Source organism: Branchiostoma lanceolatum, chromosome 1 (assembly GCF_035083965.1).
Source record: "Branchiostoma lanceolatum isolate klBraLanc5 chromosome 1, klBraLanc5.hap2, whole genome shotgun sequence".
NCBI lineage: Eukaryota > Metazoa > Chordata > Leptocardii > Amphioxiformes > Branchiostomatidae > Branchiostoma > Branchiostoma lanceolatum.
In genome coordinates this window covers 5,198,592-5,224,800 of record NC_089722.1, presented here as the reverse complement: position 1 = coordinate 5,224,800, position 26,209 = coordinate 5,198,592, and the positions used below count along the sequence as shown (strand labels likewise).

Below are 26,209 nucleotides of genomic sequence, written 5' to 3'. Positions count from 1 at the left end.
TTAGACCGGTTTCGACTATATTGTCTTTTTCAAGAATGACAGAGATCGGACCACTCCTCCTTTTATACCTTTTCTGTGCCTCCCTAGTGCAGGGCAGACCTTTTGGGGTTCCGTTAGATGATTTTTCCCATTGACACAAGCATTAAGAATCCTGTCTGTAGTGACCACCTGTCCACACAGACTAAATTTTAGTGGTCCCCTGAGTGGTCTTAGGCAGTTTTGACTGTATACTCACTCCCTGAAAAACTACTTGTACCAAGTACAGACTTTCCCCTTAGACTCTGTTTTCATCTTGATCTTCCCATTGGCATGATTTTTCTTTAAAACCGAGAACAAGTAGAAAATCGGTGTGGCCAAAGTGTTCCAACTAGCTTACACCCTTTTTCAAGGTTTGAAAAGATCACAGTCATTGCAACTTCAGTTCTCCATCTGTATTTCCCACTCCATCCCTTCTCCACTTCTTTATGTTGATCCTGTGGTGGCTGTGTCATGTTCTGTTGCACAGTGTCACTAGTACTGCTTAGTCAGGTGTACATGTGTTAAAACTCATCTGTGAAGTACACATTTGTATCACAGGTGGAAATTGTCTTCTCACTGAAGTTTCTGGCATGATTTTTATTATCACTATATCAGTTATCTCCTTTCTCATGAACATAACATTATCTCTTCTCATGTCTATCAATTCAACTCACACTGATGCACAATGCTTTTGTTAGCAGTCGGTGGTAAAAGAAACTGCTTTAGAGATGTTTTATCAATAATGAAGAGCATGGATTATATACACAAATATATATGATGTATGTAGAAGGTTTTCAAAGGTCCTATGCTGAAAAAGTTCCATAAGTGGTTGTTCACTTGAAATGTCAGGAAACTAAAGCAATAGATTATTGTGTCCTGATGCTGTGTCTTGCCCACACTGTTCTAAGGGTTAATTTTGTCTAGCCTCCACCAGGCCTTCCAGAAGAGCAAATACTAAAAAATCGCACCAGAAGAGTTAGCCCGCAGTAATGATAACTTTGTCCCTTTCCAATTCGATGATATTGTGGCCAAACCCCCTTGCAACTTATGTTGCTAAATTTTACTATATTTCAGCCAGCTTTATAACTTATAATTATACTGTTAATCTGGTGGGGACTAAAATCCTCCCCTCAAGTTAGACAGTTAAAATGATAATGGTCCCCCCCCCTCAGTTCCAGAGTTAGTGATAACTGTTTTCCCAGACTCTGCTTAGACTAAGCTGTCAAGAACACTGTTGTTTTCCCAGTGTTCCTTGTTTGAACTGACGTTTCTCTGCCCCTGTAGTTCCAGAGTTAGTGATAGCCGTTTTCCCAGTTTCACGTTCTAACTAATGTTTTCTCCCCTGCAGTTCCAGCGCGCGATTGAGGAGCAGCAGGAGCTTGAGAGGAAGCTTGTGGAGGCGACGCAGACGTCGACAGCCCTGCACGTGGCCGAGCACGAGGAGGGGGAGGAGAACTACACCAGCCTGGACCTGGAGAACAACAAGGACATCACCAACGCCGGCTCTGAGGAGGACCGCCAGACCTTCCAGGACAAGAACAAGATGATGAAGGACAAGCTCAAGGTGCGTATAGTCTTGATCCGTATCTGTATACATGTATATAATACTGGGGAAAAGTATTGTCGGATGACAGGCAAGAACAAGATGATGAAGGACAAGGTGAGTACAGTCTTAAAGGATCTTTCTGCTGATCTGTATCGAGTACGCCACTCCCGGGATTAGAACCCGAGCCAATCCCGATCCGCATGGCTTGGGAAATCAACGCGCTAACCACTAGGCTAAAAGGTCCGGACCAGTTAGACTGGTCAGTTAGTGGAGGTTGATCCCCACTGTTACATATTACATGTAAATAATACTGGGGAAAAGTATTAAAAGTATTGTCGGAAGACAGACAAGAACAAGATGATGAAGGACACGCTAAAGGTGAGTTTAGTCTTAAAGGATCTTTCTGCTGATCTGTATCTGTGTACTGTATACATGTATTACAATCTGATACTGGGGAAAAGTATTAAAAGTATTGTCGGAAGACAGGCAAGAACAAGATGATGAAGGACAAGCTCAAGGTGAGTACAGTCTTAAAGGATCTTTATGTATGTACCAATTTTTGATTCACAAAATTGCATATGTGCCCAGTGTGCCAGCCCCAAAGTACACACTCTATTCCATGGGTGACCTATTGTTAACGACCCACTGTTGTTAATGACCCACTGTTGTTAACGACCTGCAGGAGTTGGGGAATGAGCTGAAGGATGAGAACAAGCTGACAATTGTACGCTTTTGTATTTATCTATGTATTCATTGGTACTGTTATTAACAACCTACTGTTTACGACCTGCAGGAGTTGGGGAAGGAGCTGGAAATCGCGAAGGACGAGAACAAGCTGACGCGCAACGACCAGCTGAACGCAGAGAACGTGAAAGCCGGCCGCGACAAGTACAAGACGCTCAAGCTCATCCGGTCCGGAAACACCAAGCAGAGAATCGACGAGTTCGAGGCTTTGTAAAATTGTAGATAACGAATCAGTAGATATGGTGGGGCCGGCGGGGGGAATATACAATCTTAACCAAGCACACACCGACGCATTTGTATAGAGATCACCAACGCTTTCTATCAAAGGGAAGTCCTGTCAGAGCCTCTGGTGCAAAGGGAAGGGAAGTTACGATGTTACTACGATTGTGCTTCACCACAAACATAAGATGGCTGTTTTGGGTAGCGTTCTTCTTGAGACGAGGTTTAAGGAGATAAGATGTAGAGGTTTAAGGAGCGTGAACATCTTGCAGGAATTAAGAACGTCGTGTGGTTGCCACGTTTGCCCGCTTTCCAGCAAAACCACGTAGGAGAATAAGGCGAGGGGGCCAAATGCATTACGGGCTAGGTGTATCCAAATGAGGGAGTGGAGCAAAATTCAGAAGAAAAACTACTAGTGCTGCCTTGATTCTTTTCCATAATGATCTGTGATGACTAGAAGACAGCGTTTTGAAGCTGTGCTACTAAATAAGTAACAATAGAATGTTGTACAACTTGAGTCCTAGAGAGATACTTAAAGAAACTGATTTAGAGGGAGTAAGTCTACGAGAGGATTGTTTGCTATATTCTTTATATATTCCTAGCTTGTTGATTTTCCTGTTTGTCTAGCTGAACAGACTATGATAACAGACGGATGAGGATATATTTGCTGTAAGTTTAGAGTATGGTTCCGGGCGGAGTGTGTATAAATTAGCATCATTCTATTAGTCCATCCTCTGTTGCCGCTGTCCTCAATTTACTTTTGTAAGCTAATCAATGAAATGATTTCATTTCTTGCTATGATAGTAGATTTTCTTGATAAGGATGATTAAGTTCTGCTGTAGCAGTGAGGTTTACATATTTCCTTTAGTTAGGTTCTTCTCCGTTTTGTACCGATATACATACAGTTTTCCCTCTCCTTACGTAGGGGTGAATCTTGTAAGGTGGGAGAAGGTGTATAATGACTGGCGCCAGTCGTGTGATGTGAACTGTGCATATGTAGAGCAGGCTGGTGGGCTGGCTGGGAAGGAGGAGCACAAAATGCCTTAAATCAATTGCAAGTAGTCACTAACAGACCTCCTGACGGCATGAGAAAATGGTAGAAAGTGGCCAAAATAGGGAGATATTTTACCAGAGGGTTTGGTCGGTCATTGGAGTACAGATTTGTCCGCCGTTGGGTGGTAATGGTGACTCTATGGCCGGGTGAATCCTCTGGAAAATCATCTAACCTGTTTGCATGGCTGACTTCTGCTATTTTCCATCAAGCGGCGGAGTCTGGAGTGCCTATCTCTCCCCAGTGTTGGTGTTGGTGTGGTGAGGAGAGATCCTCTGTACTTAGAACCGCTGGGAGCCGTTTTACCGCGCAGGCCAGGCTTGTACGGGGGTAAGGTCCTTCTCCACTGGGCAGCGACAGCTGGGCAGCCGACAAGCAACCAAAAATCACTGCAAACATCAAGGAGGTCCTTGGAAGACCTCGGAAACCATTGAACGATCTTGGAGACCACTTGTAGACTGTGGAGACCATTAAGAGTAAAAGATCATTTGAAGTCCCTGTAGATCTTTGAAAGAGTATTGAGATCTTTAAAAGAAGGCATTTTGTAGACCATTGGAAAACCTTAGAGCCCATTGAAAGATTATTCAGATCTTTGAAAGAAGACATTCTTAACCAATGGAAAACCTTGAAAGGTTACACATGTATTTTAAGATCTTTGGGAGACCTTTGAAAGACCGTTAGAAGATCTGTCGGATGCTCAGTAGTCCTGCTTGTGTGGGGTGACTCCCAACTTAGGCCAGGTTGATTGTTACATTCTTGTACTTACTAGGTTTGGACACATTCGTCTGTGGTGCGAGCTGCGGCAAAAGTGATTGTGTCGACCTGAGGGAAGCTCCGAGTAGCGGTTGTGTGTGAGGGGAGGCGTTAGGAATGAGAAATGTTGTTCAGACGAATCCCCGTGTTTCTAAATGGGACCAAATGTGGCTGATTGTGTAAAATGGCTCCGTCCTAAGTTACCGTGAAACATGTTTAATTAAGTACTGTTCATCTTTGTACCTAAATGATTTCCGTGCACCAGAAAGGCCCCAAAGCGCAAGAAACAGCAAAGGATCGTTTTGAGCTTTTGACCATAATCGAAAGGGAAAATATGGTGCTGCCGATTGTCTGAGTAGCCTGCAAAATAAGTAATCATCACAACAACTTGTGTTCACATCTGTTGTATTCCTCCCTCCTATAGCTACAGTAGATATATCTTTGTGCACTCTTGTTAGAATACTTTTGTCTCCTGAGTTATTTAAAGGGTCTAGTTGATATGGAAGAATGAGAAGAGTATTAGAGCACTCACTACTTAACGACGTCTGCAAGAGGATAATTCTGATGTTTTCTAGGTAGCATATTTTTGGATCATCGCACATGTATCCATCGGTTGGGGTAATAAAAGAATCCTTCTGATTGTACCCGGTGGTCGGGGTGTGTTTTTCTTCATGTTTTATTCATTAATCAGACTTGAATACAAACCGGTAGACCTTTCAGTATAATAAGACTGATTTGGAAGCATCCATGACACTTAGGTGGTAAAAAAAAATACAAGTGAAATAAAATCCAATCGTTCAAACAAATTATACAAAGAAAATGAACACTGATATTGGCAAGTCAAATATATGCTTTTAATAAGCTTCAGGTGAACTTTTACGATTCATCAATTCATTTCCTTTGCTTCTTACACTTACACGTAAGAATAACAAGTAAAAGGACAACATGAATACATAGGATTGACAAAAAGACTTAAATCTGTAAACTGTCACTTGATACAAGTCTGAAACAGAGCAGACTTTGATTCGGGTCTCAACCGACGTGGCAGCACAGTGGGGACCCTATCTGTTGAATGTGTAATTGCAGATGGAATGTGTATAGACGTCACTACCACTGCAGTACTGACAATAATGAATAGGTGTCCCCTTTGATCCATGCAAATGAAGCCGATTGCTATACCTCACGCAAGCATCTCTTAGATCCTCTAACCATTTCCCGATGCTCATTTGTCACGAAAACATCACCACTACATGGCGGGATTGATTGATGCTAGGAGTAACTTCATTTATCAAACTAGGAGTGACAAAACTATTCAGTTTCACTTCAGAGATTGAACGCAACAGAAAGATACAAATTGCCCGATTATGCATTGCTAGAACAGAACAGAACTGGAGGTAGTGAGCCCAGAAATGAGTCTCATCGGAGAGATTTTTGTATTTTGATTAAACACAAGCCAACTCGACATACACAGCAACTTACCGTTTTAAGACTTAGGCCTTTCCGAACACTTTCAAAGTACATGTAATGTTAACGCATTCATCTGTGATACGTTCTCCTATAGCAGAACCCGAAGGAGGCATACGCGGGTTCATCTCTGCAAAAGGAGAATGCTGTGATAGCAAGGAGGTTACATGTAAAACCCTTCAGGTGTCACAGGCCGTTTTAAACGGCCCAATTCCTGTTGCTCAAATGTTAGGTCCATCTAAAATAATGGCCCTAGAATCAACACTATGATTACTAGGTCCTGTCACTCAAAGATCTTATTTCTGTTGTTCAAGATTTATCAAAGATTTTATTTTATTTTATTTTAGAAAAAGCATATTAGTGTTCCAAAGGAATTAGAGTAAGGTAGAAGTTGGGCTCAAAGACCACCCTGGTATGTGTGAAATTCTCCAAACAATACGTATATATACCTTTTTCAGTGTCATACACAACTTTTGCATTAAGAACTGGAGAATGCTCAAGGCTGATTTTTATAATTCTGGCATTAAAATGAAAAAGTGTATGTGAAATAACTGACTAAATCACACATTCTTTCAAAGGAGGTTTCTGTTTTAACTGGTTTATTACCATATAGCACATTTATTGTCACAACATGCGAATTACCTGACATTTGAGCATTAGTCTATTGACACTTTGAGGGTTTTAAACCTCCTTGTTGATAATAAGTGAATAGATATTGGGTGGGCCAGGCCAATTACTCCAGCGGCTGAATTGCGAGAAGCTAAAAAGTATGATAACGTTATGTAACGTTATACACTGATTTTTTTTTTTTCAAACGCGAGGCCTCGAAGAAAAAAAGTGTGCTGTCCGCTGATGCAGTACTGTCTGCAGTACTGTCCAGACAAGATAGATGACGCTGTGAGACCGCACGCAGCTCTGCCTGTCAGGGAAAAACCATTTGAATTTGACCAGTTTTTCCTTCGGTTCAACCTACCCTATTTTGACACCGACGCCAGTTTGAAAAGGGACAATTTTGCATTGCTTTGTGGCTTTAAGATTTGCCATTGTTATTTTATTACTGTGTGGTTTTGTGTGAGAAATAAAGGTCACTCGAAGCAAGGACTTACTCGAAGGAAGTGGCTGTTGACAGGACGATCCTGTCAACCGTACTAAAATTTGCACTGCTGACAGGATGATCTTGTCAGTAAGCGAAAAACTTGCATCGTTGACAGGATCATCCTGTCAGCTGTCAGCAGTAGAAAAATTGCACTGTGATGTGACAGGATCATCCTAAACTCCCCTGGCAAATATCATCCCGTCTGGTAGAGACTACGTTTTCACCCAGACCGTTCCACAAACTGTCATCTACACTTTCTGTGGAAAACTGCCATTTAAAATCCAGAAGAAAATGCTGTTTTTGGATATTCATGACCAGATAAATAAATAGGCCTAAGGCTATTGGCAGGATCATCCTGTCTGCAATAAATAGATGCCTAGTAGAATCGACGTCACAGGTGTTTTACGACAGGTGCGTGTTTTACGGCAATACTGTATTGACCACTGCGCAGGTGCCGACTGGTTGACGGCATGTCACGATCATGCGGGTTTGACTCACAGAAATTATAACTTCTCCGCTTATTCATAAACATTTCGTCATCATGGAGGGATTTTAGCACTTTTTGTCGGAACTTGGAGACCTCGAAGGTAAGTAGCTTTGTTCTGAAGGTTTTTAGATGCCCACAGATGTCGCAGGATCGCGTTATTGTGGGTATTTTAGCGGCGACATTCAGAAGTAATATAAGTACTGTCACCGCCCATTTTTGTTTGCCAAAACCAAGCCAAAACACAGAATCATGAAATTTCCTGATTTTATTTGGTTAGACTTTTATCTTGATATAGTATGCAAAGAGGATACATTTTGTTACTTTATCAGTACTCATTTTGTTACTTTATCAGTACTCCAATAATGGTCGAGACAGCTTGTATAGTTTCAAGCATCTGTATAATTTTGTACTCTAGATCTGTATAAGCCCATTCCCGGTTCCGACTACGCATGTGCAATGTCAAAGGTAAAGGCCCCTGAGACGTAAGCAAAACCCATCTGGGCGTTGTTATGCAAATCTAGACAATGTCGAGACGAGCACTGTTTACAAGCCAGGGGCCTTGACCTTTGACACTGCACATGCGTAGTCGGAACCGCGAATGGGCTTATAAACCCATTCATAGATTCGAGTTCGAATGTGGAGTGTCAAAGGTGAAGTTCAAGAATGTGTATAGTATTCTGTATAATATCATTCTGTTGCCGTATTGATCATTTCTGTATTGATTAGCTTGTAAACAGTTCTAGTCTCGACATTGTCTCTATTTGCATAAAAATGTCCAGACTAGTTTTGTTTACGTCTCAGGGTCTGGGCCTTCACCTTTGACATTGCACATGTGTAACGTTACTAGTAACGTTACTATCCAGGCATGATACTATAGAAATATGTAGCCTGGATGCCAGACCTCCAATCTCTGAAATATTCTATCGTGTCCCCACATGATAGATATTTTAGAAATTGGGGTCTGGCATCCAGGCTAAGGAATATGATGCAAGACACAAAAGTATGCTTTTGAAGACAGCAAAACGATTATTAGAAGGGCTCGCATGCACATCTCTTCCCTCCCTAACATCTGCTTGGAGATTTTGTTGGTGCCAGCTACTAGGAGTAGTGGTGGTTACCTGAGCTGTAACTGTTACAAGCCGTCTGGTTGGTGGACATGAAAAGGAACCTTAGACTGATTAATCCGAGTCTGCTGGTGTTAGCAGACATGCGATAGCCGCCAAGCCAGACTTATGGTCAGACAATAAGGAACAAGGCTATTCCTTAACAGGCCCTACATATGTAGACAAATAATGGACAGAACAATACACAGGACCTCATACAATACATTATGATTTTATGCGTGTGTGTGTTTATGTGTGTATTGTACTGTTTTTGTGTGTGTGTTTGTGTGTGTGTGTGTGTATACATGTACATGGGAGTGTGTTTTATTTTGTTCTGTCTGTTCTGCTACGTGCATATTTGCATGTCATGCATAAAACCTATTGATGATTCAAAACAGTGTTGCATAATCCCAAAGAAAGGACCTTAAACCAATTCAAAACATATATTGTTGATTTAGAAACGGAAGATTAAACATGTAAAGCTGAACATTCACTCATGTCCGGTACTCCGTGTTTTGAAACATAGCTTTACGTTACCCTCCAAACTTTCTCACGTTTTCAGACGACACTCTTGCACAGCGGAAGTGCTGTTAAAGACCCTGGACTCGAGTAACAACAGTGACGTAGTTTGTGGGAACATGAACCACAGTTGTTATTCTTAGTGAACAAACTGTTAGCGTGCGTAAACACAGCGGCTATCTCGCGGTACTTACCCTAATCTAACTGCCATTTCTTTATCGGTTGTTTGGTAATTAGATCATTAGCCTTATAAAGCACACGCTCTTCCAAATTAATGAAGGTATGCATGTGATTGTGGGCTAACCAATTTGAAGGTGTCCCCACAATGTGTTAGTAGTATGGAGCAGGGGTGTGTATGGATTCAAGGAACCCTGCTATTGTTTCTGGGTTTGTCTGGGTGCGTAATTGATCCAGGTAATCCACAATAGACTGACGTCATGGCGCTATGAGCGACACCCGTAATCTCGCTCGCCCGGGTCATTAATCGTACGTAAACCCGCGGGTCTATGCGAACAGGTGGGCTCGGTTGTCGCCGCTATTCTGGCCGTTCCCAGAGACTGTTATTCACAAGTCCTGGGGTCCAGAAGGCAGGGCAGAAAAGTGTAGCCACTTCTGAGAGTGAGAGGTTGAATTTTGGTAGGTGTATTCTGCAATATTAGGCTGGTTATAGGCAATGCTGAGTTCACTATTATTATTATGCATGCTTCGTTTAACTCACAAAAGAGTTTTAATGTTCCTTGCTTGAGCGTGTGGTTGTAAATGTTCTGTGAGAATGTTTACGCACAGTGCGGGGTACATACAGTGCAGGGGAAGTGAACCGAGGAACATGTGTCAAACCGTAACGCAAGTCATGTTTGCACTGAGGCATTTTATTTACAGGAAAGGAGTTGTGGAAATAATACTAAGCTTGCAAACTACATTTTGAGTCAACTAAGGATTGTGGCACTCTCTGAAAATTAGTTAGGCTTGAACTTATGTCTGACTACAATAAGTAATTCAACTCCTGGAGGCAAGTGCATGTTTGGTTAGGGTGCACGGTTAGCTCACCATACGTGCTTACTTTAAGAGTTGAATCTTAAACTTTCAAAATGTGAACAGGAATCCCTGAAATCAAAGAGAGTTACATTTTGTAGAATATTAGAGTTGCCGTGGGCATTTACTGATTTATATGCTGATTTTTTAAAGTGGAAAGGTCAGCATACACATGTTCACGTATGATTTTGATTCTTCAAAGTTCAAGGGGAACCCCTTTCTTCAGACCTGAGTTACAGTCTTCTGTGCATCATAACTGCAGACATGTGATAGCTACTTGGTCAAGCATTGTCCTTGGCATGTGTGCTGTAAGTGTAACATAGGTACTAGTAGAGGTGAACCTTGGCAATATTGAGATAGGCAAATTAGGCTATGTTTTTTACTACCTTTCTGACACTCAGGAAACTCTCACCCATGTACAGGGTCGTAAACAGCTACAGGTACAGCTAACGTTTGTTTGTTGTTCAAATGACCCTACCTACAGCAGACATTAGACTTAAAGGATGGTCCTGAATAAAAGCGACATGGACGGTACAGCTAATGTTTGTTTGTTTGTTTGTTGTTCAGTAGACACTACCTGCAGCAGACGTTAGACTTAAAGGATGGTCCTGAATAAAGGTGACATGGATGGCACAGGTAACGGTGCTCCAAATGGAGAGGAGATGGAGATAGAGGAGCTTGGTCCTGAGGAGGAGGAGGAGGGAGAGGAGGAGGCTCAGGAGGAACTCCCCACAGCTCTGCATGTCGTCAATGTTCCAGACGAGCTGTTTGGGGACCTGGCTGTCAGGGTAAGGAGCGCTCCCTGTACTTTTATATGTAGGGACCAGAAAGCATCCTGAACCCCTGTCACAGCGCCGTTTTCTCTACAGATAGAAGCTGATAGTATCTCTGACAGTCAGAAGTTGAAAGAACCTTTGACACAGATAGAAGTAAATCTGAATCTAAATATAACAAAGCAAAATTTCATGGCCTTCCAATATGGTGCCACACTTAACGCTGGGACTGTGATATAACATCATACTGACACAATTCTTGGACGTGCGGTCACTCCAATAATTCCTATACAGAGATAGTGTTTAACACGCGATGTGCAGCCAAGGATGTTTTAGACATACAAGCTTGAGGCACCACCCGAGTAGAGTCTTTGTCACAGATAGCCGATCATGGCCTCCCGACCTTCTCCAGGCCATGGAGTTAGTTCTGAATTGTTAGTGCTATCTCATAATTTGCAATTAGCCTGATATGAAACCTATAAATATTATGATTCGAGTTGATGTTCTACGTGTCCATGCGTATGCAGCAGGGGACATGTTGTTAAGCTTAATGAACACATGACCTGATTTTCGGTCCTCAGGTCCCGACAACCGACCAAACATGTGCTGCAAATCAGATAGAATTTGAAGTACCAATTCCTCTTAGCAGGAATCTGTCATCATCATCATCTATCTGTTGCTAACAATAGATATTAGAAATGCTTAAAACACGAAAGAACCTCTGGGCAAATATCATCTGATCAGGCGCTTCTTTCAATGTAGATAATTTTGAGCCAGTAAAATTTGTACTGGTTGATAGCTAATGTGTGATGTGCTTTGCTTTAACTAATGTACCTCCCATTTGTCAAGTCACAAAAAGCTAGTTCCGCTAAAATGAGAGCATAGATGCAGTAATATCCGACAGGTCACTGAATTTAATGTCTGCATTAAAAGCGACCCTTTTCGATCCATTTTGATTTCTCTGTCGTTAGAACATTTAGTTTTATATTCCCAAACTCTATAATCAACTTTGTATTTATCCTAGTCCTGATTCCCAAATTCGAAAGAAGGGCTCAAAATTCATTTTTGGGTGCACAAAAATACACATTGCACCCAGTATATTTTGAGCCCTGTGTAAAGTCATCCACACTTTAGGTAGTAACGCTAACAGGTAAGAATTGAAAATGAAACTTTATGCACTAGCAGCAGACGGATGAGTTATGGTTTTTACATTAGGTCACACCAATTTAATTTCTGGGTTAACAGATTTTTTTTTTTTAATTTTAGCACGAGGACATCATTAAAACAGAGGGCTGGGGTGAAAACTTGCACCTGACCCTGTTCACTCCCTGAAACTGTGTGCACCAAAGTACAAACTTTCCTCTGAGATTCTGTTTTCATGTTGATTTTCCAATCTAGCATTTTCTTTTAAAATCTGTTAACCAAGAAATTGAATTGGTGTGGCCTTAGGTAAATGGCAAAGCAATATATTTTTGAAAAATAGGTAACACATACATGTACATGTAATTGTAAAGCAATTAAGTTCACACGACATTAATCGATTCAAGCCTAATGCTTTGAAATATTTGAATGGTTAATAAAAATGCTTTGACATAAACATTTAAGGCCACACCAATTTATTTCCCTGGTTCTCTGTACATTTCAAGGTGGAAAATATCGAAAACAGACATCATCAAAGCAGAGAGTAGGGAACAAAACTTGAATATGACTGCATTTACAACATCAAACTGAGTGCAACAAGACATAGGCCCGGTGCTCAGGCTTGGCTTTCAGCATGTTTTTGGCGACGCCTCAGGGGAGGAGCCTATTGTATAGTACTGCTTTCGGTTTGCCAAATATTCTAGGATTTTCGCGAACGCATTCCCTAGGGAATTACTTTTTGGCAACGCCTTGCTGGTATGGCGTTTTATATAGCATAGACGAATTCTATTGCTTAGGGCATAGAAAAGGTGCTGGTTTGTATACACTTTTACAGCTGTTATTCGATGTTTGAAATAAACTTTCTGGATGTTGCAAAAAGATTTAGACCCATATATCACTGCTGTTTCTCAATGTCCTAAAAGTTTTTCCTTTTTAATCATGGATGGCATGCTTGGACAGGCTCATTTTTTTGATTGAGTAAAGTTTGATTTTGAAAGTTAAATAAGTCAGACGTTTCAAAGATGTCGGGATTTTTGCAAAGAAGACAAATATGTCACTGCTTTTGATTGATTTTTTTTTCTTAGAAGCTTTGTGCTTTCCTAATTTCAATAAGAATGATATGCTTGACAAGTAACCCATGGATAAATCCGAGTTCTTCTAAATGCAGCTTAACTTTGAAGACTAACATAGTAAGGATAAAGAAAGGACACAGAGACAAGGCTTTCCGTACACTGGGCACGGGAGACTTTTAGGACGGACTGACTATGACTACGTCATAAATTAAAACTGGCTAATAGTATGCTAAAATCAGTCTCAACTGAGGTTCTCTCCCCCTTCCTGGATTGAACTCACTTGTCGTAAAAAAAAATGTTTCTATATTCTGTCGTCGAAGACGGACCTCTTAACAATTCTCTGCTAACTCCGCAGTTCAATTCTCTCCCTACCTGGCGGAGGTTAATGACCCCCTCCCCTGGAAGCGGTAGCCGTCGGGCCGGCCGCTAGGAGCGCGATTTAGTCAGGTTACATCCACCTTCGGTTTATTAGAACCGTCATCGGCCGTAATTACCTTATGTACGATTTCGATATACATATAGAATAGATCACTACTATATACACACACTAAAATACATTATGGAATAGACAATATATATCCGTTGTATAAACAAGTTCAAGTCAGTCCCGAATATTCTAACAGGCGTCAGGTTTTGTCTGGTTGTAGTAGCGGTTGCAGCAGCGCGATATCGGGTGCACATGGTGTCTCTGCTGCAGATCTGGTTCCATCCCGTTCCCTTCTTCCTGTCTACAACATTTGTTGTTTGGCTCCCCTTGGTCCCGACATTACGGACGCACGGGCGTCTATTCCGGCTTCTCATAGTGACGCAGCTCGTCTCACCGGCATCCAGTAGAAGATCTGTATCGGCCGACTTCACCCCTCTGTGTGGGGTGTGACGGGACATCACACGGGCGGCTGGAACATCTCGTCGTCATCGCTTCCGTTCCGTGTGGTCCGCCTGTGCAGGTATAAAGTGGGAACACAGTCGGTGGAGCCCTGACGACCACGGCGGTTTGATCTGATGTCTACCCCAAAACATGGCAGGCATATTTCACACGGTCATCATTCTAAGGATGCCTAACTATGAGATACATACATTGTAGGTAACCAAGGGCATTTCCTATATAATGTCCTTGAGTTTAACTGTTTTCAAAGAAGCTATGGCAGCCATCCTATCCCTAAAGATATTCTAGTCTGCAAATATCGTCAAATCATGAAATCTTCAAAACTCTTTGGACACTTATAAATAAACTTATGATCTCAATAATGGATTATTCCAAAATTACCCAAATAAATTTTCCATCATCGTTGGGCGGCTGCATGTGTTTTACGTGGACTAAGTCGCCATTTGGATGGTCGTCACAGTATCTATGTCGCAGAATCTTTTTTGTAAATACAGGGACTGCTGTAGAAAAACACAAATAACGAAAAATTAATATTGTAATATTGTAGTACTCTTCTTTTGTGTTTCTTGCCAATACAGACCAACCAGAAAACACACTGTAGAATTTGTAGAAATTGGTTAAGTAGGTTGGGTATTAAGGAAGGGGGCGAACGAACTGTCAGAGATTAGGTATAACATCGTGATAACTTAGTAAAAAACATAAACAAAAACGTGCCACACAGTGAGAATACTATGACGGAAGTAGCTGTACTGCAATTAGAGCAGAAATGATCCCGGTTGTGTATTGTATTGTGCTCCGAGGTGTGAAATGATTAACAACACGGTGAACTCTGGGGATGCACAATATGGCAGAACAAGGAGGTTTAAAATCAAAACCTACTTGGGCAGACGAACATATAAACAAACCACACACGGTCGAACGAGTTGTCAGTGATTAGGTGTTCTAGTAACATATAATACCTCGTCATAGATAAACACAACAGAAGAAACACGGCCACAATGTGTAAATCCTGACTTGCGCAGTGGGCTTGGCGTCGAATTCCAAATAGTTGGAATAACTATAGTCAAATAAAAACCTCCTTGGTCAAATCAAATCAACTATAGAGGGAGAGAAGGGCGGTCATTGGTCAGGTTTGGCGTGAACTTTGTTGCTATGCGGGTTCAAAACAAGAGACAATACTGTATGAACCACACATGTCGAAAGTATGTCTTTACTTACGTAGCGTTCAGAGGTCCCTGTTTTCAAGAGCCTTAAAACAAGTGCCGTTCATGTAACAAACGCTAAATAACTATGGGCTAGAGGAACTGAAGGATCACAGGATACTTCGGGCACTGACGTCGACCTATTTCTATACAAGATCAGAATACATTGATATCTACACAAACAAAGAAGTTACGTTCCTCAAACGTGACGGGAATTTGGCACACTGTACTCGAATTATCCAAGATACACATTAATATTAACTTCAGCAAAGGAGTTACGTTAAGAAGTTCACAGTTCTTCAGGACTTGGCATTTCTAAGTCATGCCGGAAAACACGATCTCAAAACACGCATTAATTTCTACCAAAGCAAAAGAGTTACTCTCAAGCGTATTTACGGGTAAACACGCCTGAATCTAGCTCACACCTAAGGTTATACCTGCAACAGATGAGTGAAGCTAGCTGGACGGTCTACTTTCCGTTCCCACGCGCAGAGACGGCTGGATGACAACACGGCCTCAATGTGTGAATCCGGACTTGCGCAGTGGGCTTGGCGTCGAATTCCAACTAGGGGGAGGAGGACGGTCATTGGTCAGTCATGAACATTTTGTGTGAACCTTGTTGCTATGCGGGCTCAAACAAGAGACAATACTACAAGAGCCACACATGTCGAAAGTCTAGCTGTTCCTCACCGTATTTAAGAGCGCTCAAACAAGTGCTGTTCATGTAACAACCGCTAAATAACTAGTTATGGACTTGGCGTCGAATTCCAACGTGTCACCCAGTGGAAGAATTATAACACGATATTTCGTCATCACTACATGATACTACTAATGTTATATAAACAAACGAAACACTGTCAAAACATACGTTACACTTGTCCGTAACGGTGTAATTGACAATGACATTAAAGGTATAACCGACGGTACATTGTCAAAACCAAAAGAACAAAACACTACCAAACGTATTGTGTATTGAAGTAGTAGCATTATTTTAATTCTCTAACGGATGACAAACTGTATCTTGAGCAGAAGCCATCCCGGCTGGGTATTGTACTCCGAGGTGTGAAAGGATTAGCGACACGGCCTGAGACCACCCTGATGGAGACAGATAGTTTTGTTGCCATGGCAACAGTCGAGACAGCGACCATCGGGAGCTTTACAAATTATAAGTCTGATTGAAATGCTTTTTGCTTCAAAAGTCGTGGAGCAATAACACATGCTAAAGCCTGTGTTTGGCGGGTTTACAACCATTTATTGTGAGGTACAACAAACTATAATACCAACGCATGTGGGGTAGGACGAAAATTTTCTAAGTAAATTGGAATGTGCGTGTTCTTTCATGTCTTTCATGTCAACAACCAGGCCGAAAGACGCTAACTGCGTGTGGGTACTCTCCAAGAGAGGTATTAAAGATTCGGGGTATTTTCGACGTATTTTTTTGGCAATAAAAACAACAATGGAAGAAAGAACGACTCACCGCAAGGAAAAGTGGGGGTGCTGGAATCGGCCGTGGCCGGAGAGTCGAATCGAGGTTGCACACGGGAACTCTTGAAGCTGTCTGGTCGGGAGACGAAAAATGTATCGAAGTCTGTGCTGTCTTTGGGTAAGAGACGTTAAATCCCAGCTGAATCAGGATGGTTGTCCCATGCCCGTGCGTGCACGTTATCCTGTGCCGCAAGTTGTGTAACGGAAGCACGGGTGGTCTTCGGCTCCGGAAAAACAGCTGTCATCTCGTACCCAGAGTTGTTTGTGCAGAGCTACGTTCTTGGTTCCAGGATTAACTCTACCTCCCAAGTGCTAAGTGAGGAGGGCGCGAAGTTCAAACGCGTGCACAAGGTAATTCTTCTTCTTCTCAAGGTAATTATTTAGCGGATTAATGTAAAAAAAAAAATGAATAAATCAACTCTTCAATGAATAGACTACTGGAAAACAAACATTCAAACAAGGACATTCCTATATAATGTCCTTGATTCAAATATCCTCTGGTGCTTGCATTGAAAGCTTGCACCTTACTTCTGGCCAACATGTACACCCTCATTGATGGAGACATTTACAGCCCCAAGTCTACAAGTTTGTCTAGATTTTATTGTAAACTTCAGGCCAGTGAAATGTTGGTTCGGCCCTGTACAGGATTTCTGATAATACAAATAAAGTTTTTGATTAAGTCCAACCCAGTCAGTTCGGATTGTAAGCAACTGGAGGATACAGCGTACATCTAGTTAGCGACGAGCCCATCCAGGGTCTATTCCTTATTACATTTTGCATCACCCTAGCGTGATTTTACCAGCCTGTCAGCCTCTTGGTCTGCCTCTCCCTCGCGTTTCTAATTGATTATGCAAATCAGACCCTATTTTGCATAAATCATATCAATTGTAATTATGATTTTTGGTACTGAATAGCACGAGTTTTTGAAAGTAGTACGAAGGTCTAATCCTTGCAAAGAAGGCTCTTGTAGAATTCCCTCAGAAGTTATATAAATGAGGCCCTCATGCTTCCCCCCCCCCCCCCCCCCCCCCCCCGTATACCCTCCATTGGGTATGGGGGAAATATATTGCTTTTGCTGGCATGTTCTTCTTTCTCCTTCTGAACATAAACTAGGTAGATGTACATTTGTAGGATGGTAGCTCTATTATTCCCTTTACAGTAAATGCTATAGCGCTAAGGGTGTTATATTGGAGGTAGGTAGGTAACGTTAGCTGTAGGAAAGGTGAATACAAAGGAATGTGAATTATACTAACGAGGGTCTGATTTTCATAGTACATGCAGAAACTTGATATTTCCCTCACGATTAATGCTACGTATGTCATATTGGAGGTGTAGGCAGCTGTAGGAAAGGTAAATACAATGGCATGTGTGTTATGCTGATGAGGACATCAGTTGCATATCGTATACAGAAACTTCATTCTTTTATGGAAAATGCTAGGGATGTCATACTGGAGGTACATTTAGAACAGGTGAATACAACGGACTTTGCATTATGCTAATTAGGACCACATTTCTTTTTTGATTACGGTAGGGATTTTCCTTTGGAGATATAAAAGTGCTCATATTCGCATAACCTCCTAGTTTTGCAAGTATGAAATGCCTATCAATTACCAATATGGAATTACAGTATTTCTTATCAATTATCCAAATTAGGTCTTACTTTGCATAATTGACATCTATCGATATACCACACAATTCCAAAAACATACGACGCGAGTTTGAGAGTCCTATCGGGTATGTTGAATCTCCACATAAATCATGTAAATTAGCCCGATTTGCATAATTATAATTTTCTTACGTCGCCGGTGTGTTTTTTAAACACCACTCTTGTTCCAATTTAGTATATTTTTAGAAATCTGTGAACCCACAAATTAAATTGGTGTGACTGTAAAGACCTTACAACACCATACGCAAAAAACATGACCTTTCCTGTGTGGTGCTTATCTTCTCACTGAAGCAAGTCATCTCTGATCGCTGAAGTGATCCTGAACGCCCAATTACAACACCCATTATCCCTGATGGCTCAACTGTGGGGCCATCAGGCAGGCTGGAACAATGCAGTTGGTGGTTTTCAGAGTTAAAGAAAAAAACAAATAGCAAACTGGAGATGAACATGAAAACAGTCTGCCATGAACCGTGATGAGGGGGGATCAAACGGTCAGTCAAGTTTGGGACAGTATACAGTCAAACCTGCCTAGGCGCCCACCTCTTCAATGCGAGCACCTGGCCATGGCGACCGTTTTTGCTCGGTCCCCCGGGTGGTCGCCTTGGGCAGGTTTGACTGTGCTTCACATTGTGTCAGCGACACCTAGCTGCAGTGTGAAGTAGAACCAGTTAGTATTGCCAGTGAGGAAGGTTGGCAGGCGGTCACCGAAATGTTGGCCAGCTAAGTATGAACACTTGGTTATCCAGTCTGAGGGGAAACTCTGTACCTTAATTTGTACTCACAGTTTCAGGGAGTGAATATACATGGGGTCAGATTCAAGTCTTAGTTCAATGTCAAAAAGTGGCCTCTTGCATCGAGCGAGATTGTTAAAAAAAAAGAAGTTTTCCGCTCAGTTCTCTGTTTTCATCTTAATTTGTTACTAGTTTAAAACAGAGGAAATGACCTCTAGCAGCCGTAGGGTTTTACTGTCATTCTGCGCGTCACTGAGGCGCTCTCTACCAACCCTGTGACGTCTGTCTTCATGTTAACCTCTTCCTTAATGTTTAGTTTGAAAAGTCCGAGAAACAGCCCAAGGGTTTTATTATCATTCTGCGCATTAAAGAAGCGCTCTTCACCAACGTGTGTTTTCATGTTAACCTCTTGCCTAATGTTTAAACATACAAGAACCAAAGAAATGACTTGTTTTGGCCGGGGGTTTGATGATAAGTGATTCTGCTCGTCAGAGAAGCGCTCTCTACCAACCCTGTGACATCTGTTTTCATGTTAACATCTCCCCTAATGTTTAGTTGAAAACGCACGAGGACCAAAGAAATGACTTGCTGCAGCCCGATTATCATTCTGTGCGTCACCAAAGTGCTCTCCACCAACCCTGTGACATTTCTCTCCCCAGAACGCATTTGAGGGGCTGTTCATGGCCTACAGCGACCGGGCCTCCTTCTCCTACCTAAAGAGTTTTCGCCGTGCGAGGGTTTACTTCCCGACCTCGGACGACGCGGCGAGAGCAAGAGTCGAGCTGCACCTGAAGGAATTCATGGAGAAAGAGCTGAAGGTGTACTTTGTGCAGGTGAGAAAAACATGTTGGGCAAAACATACGTTATATTGCATAGTATTCCACTATTGGGCTTGAGGGATATGAGGAACTGAAAATGCAGAAATGTTTGCGGGGATTTGATTCCTAGTGGTAGGGAGAAAATTGAGTGTTCGCAGTGGTTTTGAGTTCACATCAGTAGTAGCGCTACTTTCACTCAGTGGAACAGCTTTTCACCGCATAAAACCACCGCAAACATTTCTGCATTTACAGTAACCTTTCTCTGTTTTCTTCGAAATTGATTGTCCGTGATGCCAAGCCTGGATTCTTTCCCCTTGCCAAATTGTCTGGTTTATGTTTTTTTTTTTTTTTTCTTCATGGAGAGGAAGCTGGAGGTGTTTTCTGTGCAGTTGAAGAAAAACGTTGGGCACTTTACTTCATGATGTAGTGCTAAGTACTGCAATTGTACAGTCACTATCAGGGCTTGACATGCTTTATTTCCGCTTTCTTCTATATCATTATATTGTGGTTCATACTTTCAAGCCAGGATTCTGTTGCCTTACCATCTTACTTGTATATATCTAGCATTTTTGTTTCCTGCAAGATAAACATTTGAACCTGTAGTTTGATGATGGTTGTTAGTTTGTCTCAGTATTGTATGATGTACAGGCTCGCTCAGTTTTCTACGATTATGCTCCATCAATTTTCATTTGTTTTGTATCCAAAAAGCTGGTATAACCACCTTTCAACATAATATTATTAACACCAGTTTTCATATCAATGTTGACTTGTTGGCTCAGGTTTTCATCAACGCAGGCATCCAGGTTGGAATCTGTATGTACAAATGGTTTTATAAATGATTTTCAGAAAATTCTGGACTGCAGAAATGAAATCCGAAACAGCTTGGTATGAATCATGTAAGGCAGAAAACTGAAATTAACTGTATTTCAAACCCTGCACATAACAGTTTTGTTTTTGTTATCTAAAAAACATTTTGAAATGATTTGAATTTCAAAGAGGATTATGTTAAGCTGTTAGCCCAAGGTTGCAGAAAACTACTTGTCTTTTTTTTTAGATCAAAGATATAGTTTTAGATGATGAGAACAGGAAATGAAAAGGGATTATAGTTGAGCGGACTCCAAGGTTGGAGCATGACTGGACTCATCAGTGGAGCCGCATGTGATTTAATTACCCATTTCCTGTCCTGTTGATGGGGATGATGTGAGAGGTGCAGACGTAAATGGGGTTGGAAAGCATCACTGAGGTGTGTTGTCACGTGCTGGGGACTGTACATGTACTGTCTGGGGGGAGGGACAGTGTGCTGGGGACTGTTCATGTACTGTCTGAGGGGAGGGGCATTATGCTGGGGACTGTTCATGTACTGTCTGGGGGGAGGGACTGTCCTGGGGACTGGTCATGTACTGTCTTGGGGGATTGGCAGTGTGCTGGGGACCGGTCATGTACTGTCTGGGAGGGAGAGACAGTGTGCTGAGGACTGTTCATGTACTGTCTGGGAGAGGGGCAGTCTGCTACGGACTGGTCATGTACTGTCTGGGGGAGGGACATTGTGCTAGGGACTGGTCGTGTACTGTGTGAGGGGGGAGGGGCAGTGTGCTGGGGACTGTTCACATACTGTCTGGGGGAGGGGCAGTGTGCTGGGGACTGGTCATGTACTGTCTGGGGAAGGGGCATTATGCTGGGGACTGGTCATGTACTGTGTGAGGGGGGAGGGGCATTGTGATGGGGACTGTTCATGTACAGTTGTGCGGTGTTCCATAGATGGAGTTTGAGCAGAGATCCCCACCTTCCCCTAACCACCCCCCCCCCAGACATGTCAGCCCCCCACCCCCTCATCTCACAGCTGTGTTGTTACTGTAGATGGAGGCCCCCAGCAGAGACAGAGACCCCCACCTGCGGCCCCCCACCCCTGAGAAGCAGTTCCTCATCTCCCCCCCAGCCTCCCCGCCCGTCGACTGGGAACCAATTACAGAGCAGCACCACGTGAACTATGACCTCCTGTCAGCGCTGGCACAGCTCTCACCAGGTAGGCCACACCAAGTTATCGCATTGGTTCTCAGACATGTTTCTGAAATTTGATGCAATCAAAGAAAAATTTGTTAATGATCCTGCCTCTAGACTAAGAAGCCGCAAGTTTGATCCCAGCTACATGTATGTCGCTCACTTGACATGCATGCTGATACTTACTGATACTGATACTTTATTTCATCCATTAGCTATCATACAGTGAGTATGTAGCTACTCTTCCTGGAGTACAACAAACATACATCTAGTATACATACAAACAAACTACACACACATGCTACTGGAAAGAGTCACAGATGATGTACTTTCTCGCAAAAAGTTTCTAGTTTTAACTTTTTTTCCCACACTTGTCCCCAGGTGAGCCGCATGAGCTGATCCCAGCGGAGGGCGACAAGCCGAGCATCGTGATCCACGTTTGCGAGGACACGCCGGAACAGCGCGCCATGGGGCTGGAGAAACCTCGCATCGTGCAGACCAGGAGACCCGACGTCTCCGAGTCATGAGTCACACACGGGACAAAACGTCCGAGTTTTCTTTCTATGCAATCAGTAATGTCTCACTGTTGATGTCTCAGACACCTTCTTCAGAGCTTCTGACTGGAGTGCTGCTTTTCACCGCTATAAGTAGCTGAAGTAGCTGACGCTTTTTTTTACTTGTGTTGTCGCCGCAAAAGCGCCACAAACTTCGGCTACTTATAGTTATAGCAGTGAGAAGCAGTACTCCAGTCAGAAGCTCTGAGGAAGGTGTCTGAGAGACATGGAAACGTAAGCAGGTGAGATTTACTGGTTGTGTAGAAGGAAAACTCTAATGTCCTATGTTCTACCAACCTGATGAAATTATTTTCGGGTGGAACAACATGCTTCCAACCACCGAGGAAGGACGAAGAGGTTTACAATAGCCTCTACAAGGACTGGCTAAACACTGGGAAACGTGCAAAGTACATGCATCTTGTACCCCCTACAACAGCCTCTGTCCTTCGAAACATGTGCCAGAAATCCTGTGGAAACATCAGTAGAATTTCTCGATCTGCAACACGCTTTGCTGGGCATCACAGCCCTTGGCTTAAGCACAAGTGCTGCTTACTTACAGCAGACAGTTATAAGAACATAACAGTGTACAGAACAGATGTCTGTGTGTACTTAGGGCCACATTGAGGAGCTGTAGCTTAGAAATACAACAGTGAAGCAGATATCCACCAGGTAGTCACTGCTTATTTATTGTTGGGCATGTTGCTTTATCGAGGTTGAACTCGCAGTAGTTTGGGGTAAAGCAGTGCGGAGCAGCTATCCAGCAGCTAGCATGGCCGGAAATTTGTATTGAGGAATAGGTACACTGGTGCAGCTAACCTAGAAATGTAGGTGCACAGAAAAACATGTTGGGCGTACAACATAAGATGAAGAATATCAACAAAACCTGATTACAAAGTTCATTGAACCTTACTGCCTCTCTTCATGCAGAGCCTGAATCTGAAATTCTTACGTTTACACTTCAAAATTTCACAAAAGTGATACAATGAAGGATTTATCTTTTTTTTTTCTAACACTCATGTGTCAAGAATATGCTGTATACTAGTGAACAATTATAGTTCCTGTACATGTATGTTCCCAACCCTACACAAATCTGGCGCCCACAGTCAATGATTAAGTGAGCTCCAATTTTGGTTGCACAAAAGTGCACATGCACCCCGTATTTCCTAGTCGCTGCATAGTACACATATCACTGAACACGTTGTTACGTAGAGTAGAGACGGCTGACCTCACTACAATCTCATGATCGATATTTGTTATGTATTGTCTGACATGAGAAGAAATGCTGTATGTGTACTTACATGTAAGTATAATTATAGTACACAAAGGAAGCCTTAGTAGTTTTATTGCTTTTACCAGTGGTAACTGCAAAATGCAAGCTTGTGTGTGCATATTTATGTACTATACATGTATATACTATTATGTTGTGTGAAGCACATGATTGGAGATGGGATATTACTGTAAGTCATTGTATTGCTTCACCCGAAAAAAGAAGCATTGCGATCGAAAATTTGGATGAAAAGACAGTAGTGGAACAGGAATAGATGGTAGGTCTTGTTGAAGAATTGAGTTATGAATGAAATCTAAAACTGTTGCGTTTTGTAGTGGTGTACATGTAGATCATGAATGGACAAACAGTAGAAGATTGGTTCGCATGTTGTGATGTATAAGAAATTCTGCAGGCACAAATTGTTTATGTTATGTGTACATGTACATTGCGAATGTATGAAATGGTGATTGGCAGATTCTCAGGAATGAAGTTGAAAAATGACCCAAATGTAGGGGCGTAGCCTAGTTAGGATGACATGATAATGAAATGGTACCGTGTAGGGTTAATGATTACAAGAAGGTTTGTGAGACGCATGGTATTGTCCTAGCAAGCCACATTTTAGGAAAAGTTTGCTGTGGAATAAAATCCCCCCCCCCCCTGACATTTTGTTTGAATCAAATAATTCTAAACCCCAACCGTTTGTTAGAGTTTTTTCCAAACAAATCAGTCTGGTTTTCTTAAACTATGGATAGTTTTAAGTCAGGTCTGTACTCCGGCTTGTCGGACACACAGTGCTCTATTTGATGACAACTCACTGTCATCAAGAGTAAAAATGGTCTTTTATTTCTACAGCCAAAATAATGTTGCATAATGAATGCTTGAAAGTATTTGTCAGTTTTGAATTCGCACTGGCCTCCATTGATTTATCATGGACACTACCAGTAGAACAAAGATCGCTGTGTATACTTGTCCTTTGATGAAATGTTTGGGTGACAGCTAATTTTCACTGAAAGACATCCTACTGGGGGCCTCCAATAAAGTGATTTAGTACCTTTGTAGTATGTGTAGAAGCGTTTTGGGAAAGATCTTTGTGTATACTTCGATTACATGTTGAGGTGAAGTCAGAGGGAAAACTTTGTCGCATTTGAATCGTCTGACTTTGTTTAAATCTTCTTGCCTGTGGCTATTGGGCTCTTCACAGTTTAGATAACCTGTCTGAGCAAAACAGAAATGTTTTCATTGTACGAAATGCACTGGATTGACTTCTGTATGTATATATCACTTATCATGTATGTTGTGTAGTTGCAACAAAATAGACTTATGACTTTTTATTGTGGAAAAATCTGTCAAACGTTAACGCATTAGTAGTGTATACAAACGTAAGGTATGTTTAGTTTGATCTGTGCAAAACATGCACAAATTAAAACTTGCACAATTTTATGACTAAATGTTTTTATGTGGTGAATGTGTGCCTATTTTCTATGTATTTTCCAACACAAGGACGGGTGCGCTAGCCATTGTGGATAGAGTGTTTACAAGCCTTGCCTTATGGTAGTCGAACACACGCCACTAACTTCCAGTGGACCCAGCCCCTACTCTCCAAGCAGAGGTTAGCTGGAAGATTGTGACCTTGGACTTCTCACGTTTTCTCGGATGGGCCGGCTGTTAGAAAAGGCGCAAGTCAAAAGGTCACAATATTCCAACCAACCTCTGTTTGGAGACTACTATCCCCTGCTGTATTGCCTGCATAACTGCGTGGCCCAAGTCACGTACATTTGTACATGTAATCTAAATACATAATGTATTTCAGACATTCTAACAGAAAATCGAACAGAGCTACGGATTGGCTTATCAAAACGTAATCACCTTCGATGAGAAATCGTTAAGCTCAATTACTAAAGGCTCCAATTTATAAAAACATCTAAATTTCATTTTATCACTCTCTTGAGCTATGAATGACTGAAGTGTGTAACAATCATATACACGCTTAAAGTATATATTTCTGCCTTGTCTCCCCAACGACCCGGAGGTCAAGGGACTAGGTAGGTAGGTAGGTAGTACCAAAGTCTTAGAACTTCGAAGACAAACATATTCTTATCACATATAAAAGAGTCAGACACCAATATTCGTCTTCCATATCAGTCAGTCTAATAGAGGTTTTGTTGACATGAACAAATCATTTGCTTCAATGGATTTCGACCTCAAGTGTCACATAAGAGCGGGCCGACAGCATCGTCCCCTCACCTGCGGGCACACTCGTCCTTCAGGTGAGGCATCTGGGGGTTTGGGAGTCAAATGCATTTTTAAAATTCTGAAAAAAAAAACACATCTAGCAAATCTGCAGAATGGCAAGTAAGCCACTTTGTCATCTCATCAGAATGTAACCACGTGCGGTGTCAAGACGTAATTAGAAATCATTTGCCAAACCTAGAATTCTAAACTGCGTCTAAGTTTTATGGAAAACTACATCGAGCTATATTAAACCGATGTATGTCGCAAATATACAGATGTAACCGGCTCCTTACTGGGCGCCCAGTACGGAAACCGTGGAGAAAATAGCACCGATACTCGGCCCCCAGTACGG

The 26,209-nt window shown here is 42.1% G+C and overlaps 2 protein-coding genes and 1 long non-coding RNA gene across 12 annotated transcripts in view; 2 read left to right on the top strand and 1 right to left on the bottom strand.

The window, feature by feature from the left end:
• Positions 1 to 4,975, top strand: part of LOC136430698 (radixin-like) — a 75,865-nt gene extending 70,890 nt beyond the window's left edge. For all 6 annotated transcript variants that reach the window (XM_066421546.1, XM_066421536.1, XM_066421526.1 and 3 more), the window contains 2 exons: positions 1,367 to 1,582; positions 2,358 to 4,975. In XM_066421546.1, the coding sequence (XP_066277643.1) occupies positions 1,367 to 1,582; positions 2,358 to 2,522 (381 nt within the window). In that variant the 3' untranslated portion in view covers positions 2,523 to 4,975. The remainder of the gene's footprint in view (positions 1 to 1,366; positions 1,583 to 2,357) is intronic.
• A 2,362-nt stretch (positions 4,976 to 7,337) lies between these two features.
• On the top strand, positions 7,338 to 25,065 carry LOC136430664 (calcipressin-2-like). 4 transcript variants are annotated; one of them, XM_066421461.1, is made up of 5 exons: positions 7,338 to 7,478; positions 10,603 to 10,820; positions 19,648 to 19,821; positions 21,664 to 21,829; positions 22,186 to 25,065. In XM_066421461.1, exons 2-5 carry the CDS (start codon positions 10,635 to 10,637, stop codon positions 22,329 to 22,331), a joined length of 672 nt encoding a protein of 223 aa, XP_066277558.1. In that variant the 5' UTR covers positions 7,338 to 7,478; positions 10,603 to 10,634; the 3' UTR covers positions 22,332 to 25,065. The 4 variants fall into 4 exon arrangements, with proteins under 4 accessions (XP_066277558.1, XP_066277548.1, XP_066277575.1 ...); XM_066421451.1 differs by having other exon boundaries at positions 10,600 to 10,820; XM_066421478.1 differs by lacking the exon at positions 7,338 to 7,478 and adding an exon at positions 9,375 to 9,636.
• On the bottom strand, positions 12,586 to 17,596 carry LOC136430686 (uncharacterized). Of its 2 annotated transcripts, XR_010754922.1 has the most exons (4): positions 16,584 to 17,596; positions 15,544 to 15,671; positions 14,286 to 14,404; positions 12,586 to 13,957 (listed from the first exon to the last, which is right to left on the bottom strand). It is a non-coding gene; the product is annotated as an uncharacterized lncRNA (long non-coding RNA). The 2 variants fall into 2 exon arrangements; XR_010754923.1 differs by lacking the exon at positions 14,286 to 14,404.
• Positions 25,066 to 26,209: the final 1,144 nt, after the last annotated feature.